The following is a 12,015-nucleotide window of genomic DNA, read 5'->3' as shown; positions in this document are numbered from 1 at the left end:
CTTTTACTCACGAGGCAGTTCAGTATTTTATTTCAATATAGTGTTTTGACATCATAAATGCAATTTAGCATTTTATAGTACAATAAGTAAAATTATCCAAAATTAGACTGCATGCATATTTATCCTAAGGAGAAAGTATGAATTCAAGCTTTCAGGTTTTTGGTGTTTGAATGTAATATAAAAGCTCTTACATTGTGCCACATTGTCTCTCTTAGGGTTAGGGTAGGAATTGCTAGCCATGACCCACAGCCTGACTTTAGCTGGACTACTTCGTTAGGATTATAAAAAGCCGACATGATTAAGAGAAATAATATAACACACTTTTGAAAAAGACTGAGGGGAAAAAAACATTTTTCTGGTACAGGCTACTAACCCACAAAAGAATAAAGCAGCTTCCTACAGGTGAAACTAACTTTTTACTTAATCACTTCTAAAATTAATAACTGTGAATACAGAATTGTGTTAAAAAATACTGAAAAAATTTGTTTTATCTCTAGTTTATGTTCAGCTAAGAAAGTCAAGAAGGGAGGAAAAAATCCAGAAAAATGAAAGGCAGAGGTAATGAGTGGCAGAGAGAGAAAAAGACAATTAGAAGAAGGAACTAGCAAAAAACATTTGTATTGCTCTGTCATGTCTTGCACATTGTCCTTGTTGATCCTCAGACCTATCAGATTGGCAAGCTAGGTCTTCTAGCCAAATAACCTAAAGAAAAAATTTGGATTTATTAACTTGGCAAGTAGCTAACACAAATATTCTGTGCCAAGTACTGGCAATAAAATTAAGCAACTGTCCCCATCCTCATAGAGTTTCCATTGTACTTCAAAGAAGTTCAGGGATTTGTATGACTAGTAATGAAAACTAAGATCCTTTTTTTTTTTTTAAAGATTTTAATTATTTATTCATGAGAGACACACACAGAGAGAGAGGCAGGCTCCATGCAGGGAGCCCAACACGGGCCCCAATCCTGGGACTCCAGGATCATGCCCTGAGCCGAAGGCAGGCACTAAATTGCCGAGCCACCCAGGGACCCCTAGACTCCATTTCTAAACACCTGTTCTTTTCCTTCCATGCTGCTATTCAAAAAAGGTTGAAGCCATAGTTCAAACAGTTCTGGAGGAGAATAGAGTCCCAATAATTTGCCTTTGGAGATTCAGAATAAATTATTGGTTTCCTTTAAAGTTATTTTTTAAACTAATTATACACTATTAAACATTGGGGTTTTTTTGTATATCAGTTTATTAGAGTTCGATTTGCCAACATACAGTATAACACCCAGTGCTCATCCCTTCAAGTACCCCCATCAGTGCTGCCTGTCACCCAGTCACCTGTCCCCCTGCCGACCTCCCCTTCCACTACCCCTTGTTCATTTGTTTCTATTCTCTCATGTTAGATTCTTCAGGTTCCATAGCATCCAATTTCATGCTTCCCTTTTGATTTCCATTGCTTGGTGATTAGTGATAATGAGCATATTTTCATGTGCCTGTTGGCCATCTGTATATTGCCTTCAGAAATATATCTACAGATCCTCTACCCATTTTTTAATTGGATTGTTTATTTTATTGTTATTGAGTTGTATGAGTTCTTCCTTTATTTTGGATATTAGCCCCTTATCATACAGTGATTTTCAAATATCTTCTTCCATTTAGTACATAGCCCTTTCATTTTGTTTATGGTTTATTTTGCAATGCAGAGAGTTTTTAGTTTGATGCAGTCCAGCTTATTTATTTTTGCTTTCCTTATTTTTGACTTTGGAATCAGATCCAAAAATTCATCACCAACATGGATGTCAAATAACTGATAGCGTTTGTTTTCTTCTAGGAGTTTTATGGTTTCAGGTCTTAGCATTCAAGTCTTTAGCCCAGTTTGAGTTAATTTTACATTGAGTATATAATGTAAGGTAGTGGTCTAATTTCATCCTGTTGCTTGTGTCTGTCCAGTTCTAACACCATATATTAAGAGATTATCTTTTCCTCGCTGTAAAAAATAAAAGAGAGAGAGAAAACTAAGGAAAGGTAAATTGAATTGAAAGTTTTCCACATTCCTTTTGGAAAGGCAATCCTCATTCTAAGACTCTTAGGAAAACATTGTCAATACAGTAGATTTAAATTTCAACAAACTATTTTTCAGAATCTTATGGTGTTCTTTTGAATATGATGGAAATTTGAGCTGAATAATAGTACTATTAACTGGTGTCATATATTTGTCAAGTATTAAATGCAAATCAGATGCTGAGAAATGGTAATACATATGTTAAAAACAGCAAGGACCTTGACCTTAAGATGTTTAAATGTAAAACAGTGCAGTAAGAAAACTGATGTAAGAAGTCCTATGTGCAAAGGGTAGAGGGAACATGAAAGTTTCTAAGTCTATTCAAAGGATCACCAATAGTGAATAGGGTATTTGAATGAGAACATTTAATTTAAGCAAGCACATTGAACTTATATAGAACATGAAGCTGAGAAGGATACCTAATGCTTTGAATGATAAACTACATTTAACAAGTATTTGTTGAGCACTTGTTGTATGCCAGACACTGTGATTCGAACTCAAATATTAATAGATTGGATTAATGGGCCAAGTTGAACAACCTAAAATTTAATAAAGTCTTAAAATGATAGACTGCTGGAGCTAGAAGGGACAATGGTTACTTATGGTTTTTAGTCACCTGGAGGTTCACCATGAATCAGTACAATTAAACTACCAAAAAGAGTTAATTCAATGCTGTCCAATAGAAATACAATGTGAGCCACAAATATAAATTTAAGTGTTAAAGTAACCACATTATGAGAAGTAAAAACCAGATGAAATTAATTTTAATAATGTATTATTTTGCCCAGTGTATCCAAAATATTTCATGTGTAACCAACATAAAAAATTAATAAGATATTATATATACTTTTTATACTAAGTCTGAAATGTGGTGTGGATTTTGCACTTTATAAGGTATACACAGTTTCAACTAGCTGTATATAAGTGCTTAGTTACCCCATGTGGCTAGTGGCTACCATGTTGGACAGCATAGCTCTATATCTCCCTCTAAATTGGTTAGATTGTTTAATCTTTTTTTTTAAGATTTTATTTATTCATGAGAGAGAGAGAGAGAGAGGCAGGCAGAGACAACAGGCAGAGGGAGAAGCAGGCTCCATGCAGGGAGCCCCATGTGGGACTCGATCCTGGGTCTCTAGGATCATGCCCTGGGCTGAAGGTGGTGCTAAACCGCTGAGCCACCCGGGCTGCCCAAGATTGTTTAATCTTTACTTCATTTCTCAGCAGTGTATGTTATGTGCAAAGGAGTCAATGTATTTGAAGCCCTTTCTTTTTTTTTTTTTTAAGACATTTCAGAATGATATTAAAATGCTTAAAACTGTCATGTGAAAGAGGGATTAGACTCAGAATGGTAAATGTATTTTGTGTTATTGGTCAACTCTGTCGGAGTGGAGTTGTGGCTTATAGTGCTCTAAGACTGTCACGGAATCTGCTTATTTGGGTGTGTTCACTTAAGATCAGCTGTGGCTTAATCCATATGGTTGGTGCCAGAGAGGAAAATTTGGAGCAGTGAGTAGAATTTACACGAAAACAGATTTGGGTTTAATGTAAAAGAGAGCTCTTCTCATTAGAACTACCCGAGTTGAATAAGCTCCCCCAAGAAATAGCTAGTTTGCTGTCCTTAAGAGTGTTCAGAGAAAGGTTGTGCAAACTCTCTCCAGATGTTATATAAATTCAAATGTGAAGTGAAAGAAATGGACTAGCTAAACTTTACAGTCTCATCTGACTAAAATTCAGTATTTAGCCTTAAATAGGTGTGGTGGGAGGGCCTGCCAATTTCAAACCCTTAGAAGAGCCCTTTCATCAACCTGGCTTTGCCCCAACCTCAAATACACCGGAGCCTTGTGTAAATGATTTGTATTGTAGCAAGTTGTCCAAAGTGTCTTAATTTCCTGCCTGTACAATACTGCCTACACCCCAAACTAAACCCAAAATAGCATTTGTCTCTGCCTATACCACACACACACACACACACACACACACACACACACACACACACACACCCTGGCCTTTTAGTTGGCTTTGTGGCAGACATTGCTGCCAGGAAAAAAGTTTTCACTAGTAATACATAAAGCTCAAGCTATACAGTCCCTGGGATTTATCTCCATGGCCACCCAATAACTCCATATATATTTGGGTAACGAATTACAGGACCTAAGTGTCAACACTGTTGTTACAGTAGCAAAGTAATGTGTATTTTGATTGTAAGAACTTCATTTTTAAAAGACTGACTTGTCCAGTGTGGAAAAATAGATATAACCTGAACTATGAAGTAAGCTATGATTAGGCTCTCTTAACCTTATTTTTAAATTGCTTAAAGGTTGCTACCTTGGTATATCTAGCTGTTAGCTATACAGTTATTATACACGCAGATTATAAAGTAATGAAATTTGACAGTGTTTTTCTTGATAGGTACATATCTATTTCCTTTTTTCTTTTATGGAGAAAAACTTTTTGCTGTTAACTCTAAGTTCATCTGAAATTTAAAGTTATTTTCCAAGGGGCATCTGAATTCTGTAGAGAAAGCCATGTGTAATATATTTGTGAAATGGCTTTGCTAGGATCCCAAAGGCCATGTTGGAAAAACCAACACATCCAATAGGATTCAAATAAGGTACACATTATAAAACTTTGCATTTAGATTCAGGATAACTGGAATTCTTAGAACAGGCCTTCAGGTAATAGTCCTATTTAAGTAGACATGTATATTCCATTAAATAACAAGTTTCACCTGCTTCGAATTTTTTCCCTGATGATATTTTATAATTTTATGAGCTTAAAATTATAGTCACTTAATACAGAGGATTCCTTGGGCAAATTTGTCATGAAAAAAATTTGCTGTAGTCTCTAGACCTAGGGTATTGATTTAAATAACAAAACAATTATCTTGTTTTTAAATCATAGTAGTTTAAGCTTATAGAAAGTATTTTAAAATAACTGTTATCTATAAGGTATAAAGAATAATAAAGTAGATTCCCAGATGCCCACTACCCAGCTTGAGAAATGGAACATTAGCCATTCCTTTGAAGACCCCAGGGCATTCTTCCCTTACTGTCTTTCCTCCTCACCCCCAAGTGGTAACCAGGTCTGTATTTTGCTTTGGTGATTCCTTTTTTTCTCTATAGAGTTACCATATATGTAGGTGTTGCAAAGGAATATATTGTTTTTCATGTTTTAAACTTTGTATCAATTGAAATGATTCTGCATTATGTTTTTCTGCAGTATGTTGTTATTAACATTGTATTTGATGGAGTCTTCCATGTCAAAATTCTTTTTTTTATTGTTGCATATTATATAAATATACTATAATTAATATTTTATTTTTCTATTGGCTATTTGGGTTATTTTTAGTTTTTCATTCTTGAAAACTTGCCAATGTGCATATTCTTATGTCTACTGTTTGTGTTTTATTAACCTCCTTTCATTGTTTTCCTCCCTGATAATTTGGAGGTCGGGCATGCTGTTTCTCTTCTTTTAATGGTTACCAAAGACACTTTAACATACATACTTAATTACACAAAGTCAAATTAATATCTTTAACTTTTTTGTGAACAAAATAAGGATCTTTGACTCTTGAGCTACTACCACCCCTCCAGACTTACTGTCATATCTTAGTTCTCTGTTGTTTTTCTTTTCTTTTTAACCCACAAGTTGTGTTTTATATGACTAATATTTGTTTAGATTAACCTACCTGTTTGCTTTTGATTTTTTTTACTCCCTGTTCCTTCCATCTCAGGCCGTCCTTCTAGGGACATTAGCTTGCTCTGCCAACTCTGTCATTGTTCAATGAACCAGTTAATTTTCAATATCTAATCTGTTTTTGAACTTCTCAAAGGAATATATGGCCTCCTGATAAATTCTTCATTATAGTGAAATCAGAGTGTTTATGGTGTTTATAGTATTTGTTCTCATAACTTCTTAAAACATTGACTATATATGCTTAGGAGGAAGAAGCAGACGTTGAAGGAATTCAATATAAAACATTACGAACATTTCAGCATGGAGTCAGAGTTGATGGCATAGCTTGGAGCCCAGAAACAAGACTTGATTCATTGCCTCCAGTAATCAAGTAAGTTTAAAATTTTTAAATGCAGTATTAATATCCTTTGTTTCATGTGATCATGAGGACTTTTTTCCCTCTATTTCCATTTTCCCCAATTTTAGATCTTAGATATTTTAACATCAGCCATTATATCATAATTTAGGCTTATTATATGAATTTGTAATTTAAATATGCAACATGGTAGTGATGCCTTGAGTATATGTTGGGACCTGACTCCAAAGCTCTTGAATTTTATCTGAATCATTTGAAGTCTTCACAGATTCTCCTGAATTCACCACCTACTCAAAGTACAACTCTGTTGAAATAAGTAAATTTGGTTGAGTCGTTAATGAACCTTCCTGCTACACACATAGGTCACTGTCACATTTTCATGTTTAAACAGTACATAAAACTGCAGTTCTTTCTTTTTAAATATATTTTTTTATTTGGAGTTCAATTTGCCAACATATGGCATAACACCCAGTGCTTATCCCATCAAGTGCCACCCTCAGTGCCCGTCACCCTGTCACCTCCACCCCCCGCCCACCTCCCTTTCCACCACCCCTTGTTCGTTTCCCAGAGTTAGGAGTCTCTCATGTTCTGTCTCCCTTTCTGATATTTCCCACTCATTTTTTCTCCTTTCCCCTTTATTCCCTTTCACTATTTTGTATATTCCCCAAATGAATGAGACCATATAATGTAAAACTGCAATTCTAATCCTTGGGCTTCAGTTTTTATGAAAGTATTTGAAAAGGAAAATTTCTTTTTGAGAAAAATCTTGATATTACCTGCTGAGGCCTTCTTCATAAGGCAGTATGTGTCAGGTTTTTTAATGTTTGTTACAAAACACTAGCCTTGTTTCCACAGATATCAAATCTAAAAGGTATGACTTCTTTTAGTAACAGTATAGCAACCATAAGTTAGCTCTTACTGAGCTAATCTAATTTTTTTAATTAACGGATAATTCACATGTGAAATTTTCAACTTTTGAGGGTACCATTTGATCAGTGTTAATGTGCATACACTTGCATAATCCATGCTGGTAATACATTTCTGTCACTTCAAAAGGTTCTTTCTTCCCAGTTAATCTTTGTACCCCATCCTTTGCCATAGCAACTGTTGATGTAATTTTCAGAAATTAATTTTGCTTATTCTAGAAGTTCATATAAATGGAATCATATAGAATGTATTTCTTTAAATCTAGTTTGTTGGTTTTGAGATTTATTCATGTTACAAGTACTGGTGATTCTTTTATTTTTGATGAATATTCCATTACACTGCATAAATACCACTATTTGTTTATCCATTCTCCTCAAAATAGACACTGGGGCAGTTTCCAGTTTTTAGCTATTATGACTAAAGTTGCTGTAAGCACCTCTGTATATACCTTTTAGTACATAACATGGTTTCATTTTTCTCAGGAGTAGAACTGCTGAATCAGAGGGTAGACGTATGGTTTTTAACATTTTAAGAAAGTACCAGTTTCCATAGTGGCTCTTCTGTTTTATACTCCCACCAATAATCTAAAGATGTTCAACTTGCTCTGCTACCTCTTCAACATTTATTATTATTTTTTTTAATTTATTTTTTATTGGTGTTCAATTTACCAACATACAGAATAACCCCCAGTGCCCGTCACCCAATCACTCCCACCCCCCGCCCTCCTCCCCTCCTACCACCCCTAGTTCGTTTCCCAGAGTTAGCAGTCTTTACGTTCTGTCTCCCTTTCTGATATTTCCCACACATTTCTTCACCCTTCCCTTATATTCCCTTTCACTATTATTTATACTCCCCACATGAATGAGAACATATAATGTTTGTCCTTCTCCGACTGGCTTACTTCACTCAGCATAATACCCTCCAGTTCCATCCACGTTGAAGCAAATGGTGGGTATTTGTCATTTCTAATAGCTGAGTAATATTCCATTGTATACATAAACCACATCTTCTTTATCCACTCATCTTTTGATGGACACCGAGGCTCCTTCCACAGTTTGGCTATCGTGGCCATTGCTGCTATAAACATCGGGGTGCAGGTGTCCCGGCGTTTCATTGCATCTGTATGTTTGGGGTAAATCCCCAACAGTGCAATTGCTGGGTCGTAGGGCAGGTCTATTTTTAACTCTTTGAGGAACCTCCACACAGTTTTCCAGAGTGGCTGCACCAGTTCACATTCCCACCAACAGTGTAAGAGGGTTCCCTTTTCTCCGCATCCTCTCCAACATTTGTGGTTTCCTGCCTTGTTAATTTGCCCCATTCTCACTGGTGTGAGGTGGTTATCTCATTGTGGTTTTGATTTGTATTTCCCTGATGGCAAGTGATGCAGAGCATTTTCTCATATGCATGTTGGCAAAATGGATGAAAGATCTAAATGTGAGACAAGATTCCATCAAAATCCTAGAGAAGAACTCAGGCAAAACCCTTTTTGAACTCGGCCACAGTAACTTCTTGCAAGATACATCCACGAAGGCAAAAGAAACAAAAGCAAAAATGAACTATTAGGACTTCATCAAGATAAGAAGCTTTTGCACAGCAAAGGATACAGTCAACAAAACTAAAAGACAACCTACAGAATGGGAGAAGATATTTGCAAATGACCTATCAGATAAAGGGCTAGTTTCCAAGATCTATAAAGAACTTATTAAACTCAACACCAAAGAAACAACCAATCCAATCATGAAATGGGCAAAAGACATGAACAGAAATCTCTTCAACATTTATTGTTGTCAGTCTTCAATTTTAGCCATTATCGTTGGGACTGAAATGACATTTCCCTGATGACTCACAATTTTGAGCACTTTTTCATATACATCCTATTTCCTATCTAAAGAATATTTGCCTACAAGATTGTGAAGATGTTTGTTCCTTCTATAAGCTATACAGGTGTTAGCTAACTGAATTTTAAATAATCCACATAATAGTGCTTGTTAACATACGTATATCATTGTCAACAGCCAGTTTGCTGTTCATTTCCTTTTATGTTAAAAGAAAATGTTCACAGACTCTGGAGCTAAACCAGGAGTCCCTCACTCTCTGCATTCTCTAGGGGACTTTGAAAGCTATACAAAGTGTCTTCTTCCTTTATACAAAGTATCTTCTTCCATGGCTTTGCTTAGTGCCTGTTTTCCTGTCCTCCTTTTAATGGATATGCTATATTGTTTGATTTTTTGTTTTTGCTTTTTGATAAGCGGCCTCAAATTTTTTTTTAAATTCTGCAAATAAATATAATAAATTCAGAACATTAACTAACCATCACTTTTAAGGATAATATTTTTAGAGCAAGCTGACAGCACAATTTTGTTTTTAAGTAAATTATATATTTTTGTTACAAAATAATACATATTTACTATATCAAATTTGGGATATACAAAAACATTTTCAAAAACCATCTCTACACCCAATGCCCTATTTTTTCATAAATAATTTTACACAATTGTGATTAAACTCTATTTGTAAGTTTTTATACTTCTTATTTTACTTTTATATATAAATTCCAAAGTAAATACTATTTTTATCACAACTAAAGAGTTGCCTGTCAAGATGACTGAAGTAAAACTTGGTGGCTGTCTTGTCATCATTAACTTTTAACTTACAGTTAGAAAGAACACATTCCTAGAGTTTTATATTTAGCGTTTAGTTGCCTTCCATTCAACTGTCTTTCTCTGTTCATCCCTACTTGCTTTTCTTCACACTTGCTGGAGAGCAACTCTTCACCTTACTTCTGTTCTCTGAGGCTTTATGGTTTAATTAAAGGATGGTGTAAATACACTTAACGCTATAAACTCAAGTAGCAACGTTTGGAGAAAGGTGGAACAACACAAGGTTTGCCATAAAGTTTGGTGAGTGTGTGTTCCTTTAATAAGATCCTTTCGTTATTTTTTTTTAAGTAAATAATCTTTGACTTCTGTAAGTCCTTTGTTTTCAATGTTTTTACTGAACATGGCCTTATTACTCTTTTACTAATACTTTATAAACCTTTTTGCTTGGAATATTTCTTTTAAAAACCTTCTAAAGTAGCCTTTTTCTGTTTTATTAGAGATGATTTTTAAATGATTTCTTATGACGTAAGTATGAGGAGATGTATGTTAGGAAACCCTCACATTAGTAATGTTGTTAGAAAAATCTGTTCTAGAGTTTCCTCTGAGTGGAAAAATATGAATACCCAAAACAATAGTAGGATAAATTCAAAGGAGAAAAACCAGGTAGATAGGCTTTGTTTTTTATGTTTTCTTACCTTTTATTGGTATGTTATGAAATATAGCATACATGCCCAAAAGTGCCCCAAAAAGTACATGGGCAATTTAACAGGATTATTATAAAACAAACACCCTTGTAATGGTCACCAGGTCAAGAAGTAGAACATTCCCAGCATCCAAGGACCCCTTGTGCCCCTCCCTAATCAACCCTCTTCCTTCCCGTTAAAGATAATTAAACTCATGATTATTACGGCAGTCAATTCTTATCTTTTTATTTTTTATTTTTTTTTTCGTAAAGATTTTATTTATTTATTCATAGAGATGGAGAGAGAGAAAGAGGCAGAGACACAGGCAGAGGGAGAAGCAGGCTCCATGCAGAGAGCCCGACGTGGGACTCGATCCAGGGTCTCCAGATCACGCCCTAGGCTGCAGGTGGCGTTAAACCGCCAAGCCGCTGGGGCTGCCCTTCTTATCTTTATAAAATAGTTTTATCAGCTATGTATTCATCCCTAAAACAATATAGTTATTATATTATTTTTTCCTACTTAATGAACTTTCATACAGATGGAATAATAATATCATTTTTTTTGTCCTGCTTTGTTCATTTGACTTTATGTATGTGAGATTCATCCTTGTCTCTGCTTGTAGCTCCAGTTATTGATTTGTGTTGGTTTTTGTTTTCTTAATTCCAGATTTTGTACATCAGCTGCTGATATGAAAATAAGATTATTTACTTCAGATCTTCAAGATAAAAATGAATATAAGGTATGTTGACAACTGTAATTCATAACTTTATTTGAAAACATCATTTTGCCTTTTTAATTGGATTTATCTCAATTTAAAATGACGTATAATGGTCACCTTTAAAGTATACAGTTTAGGATTTAATTTACTCAATTTTAGGCTATAGTAAGAACTACAGATTATAAATTTGATATTTATTAAAATATTAGGTAGGCACAACAAATGAGAGAGAATTAGAAATTCACATTTGGGTATAGTAGGAGGATTATAGACATGAACACGCGTAGTGTTGAGAGTCCAACTTTGAGACAACCAATGATTAGTGCAGCATATAGGGCAAGGTAGAATTACAAAGCACTTAAGAGCGCAGACACAGGAGCCAGACTGCCAGGGTTTGAAGTCAGTTCTCCCGCGTTAGTAGCAGTGTGACTGGTCAAGTTCTCAATTTCTTTGTGCTCAGTTCCTTATCTCTAACATGGAGATAATCATAGTATCTGTCTCATAAGATTATGAACATTGACTGAGCTAATTCATATAAAACAAAACAATGTTTTGTACAAGTGAACCCTATGTATATGTTTTCTATTAGTATAATAAATAACCCTGTAAAATAAGAGAAAGATGAGTACTGTATGATCTCACTTATATACAGAATTTTAAAAACCCAAACTCATAGAAACAGAGTAGAGTGGTGATTGCTGGGGTCTGGGGGAAATGAGTAGATGTTGGTCAAAGGGTACCAAACTTCCAGTAATAAGATAAGTAAGTTCTAGGAACCTAATGTACAGCACAATTAGTATAGTTAATAGAATGGGTTTTATACTTGAAAGTTGCTAAGAGAGTAAATCTTAAATGTTCTCACCATAAAACAAAAATTAATTTCTAGGTTGTCATGATTATTGGCTTCTAATACTTGTCTCCAGTGCTGGCAGGCACATTGAGGAAATGAATAAAGACCTCAGAAGGTGAAATCCTTACTATGTGTTT

At 34.9% G+C, this 12,015-nt stretch overlaps 1 protein-coding gene across 2 annotated transcripts in view; it reads left to right on the top strand.

Moving 5' to 3' along the window:
- The window catches only part of NUP37 (nucleoporin 37), a 41,810-nt gene that overhangs the window by 2,698 nt on the left and 27,097 nt on the right, over positions 1 to 12,015 (top strand). For both annotated transcript variants that reach the window (XM_049094168.1, XM_025438896.3), the window contains 2 exons: positions 5,991 to 6,115; positions 10,977 to 11,049. In XM_049094168.1, the coding sequence (XP_048950125.1) occupies positions 5,991 to 6,115; positions 10,977 to 11,049 (198 nt within the window). The remainder of the gene's footprint in view (positions 1 to 5,990; positions 6,116 to 10,976; positions 11,050 to 12,015) is intronic.

The sequence above is a fragment of the Canis lupus genome, chromosome 15, assembly GCF_003254725.2.
Source record: "Canis lupus dingo isolate Sandy chromosome 15, ASM325472v2, whole genome shotgun sequence".
NCBI lineage: Eukaryota > Metazoa > Chordata > Mammalia > Carnivora > Canidae > Canis > Canis lupus.
This window is presented reverse-complemented; position numbering and strand designations above follow the sequence as displayed.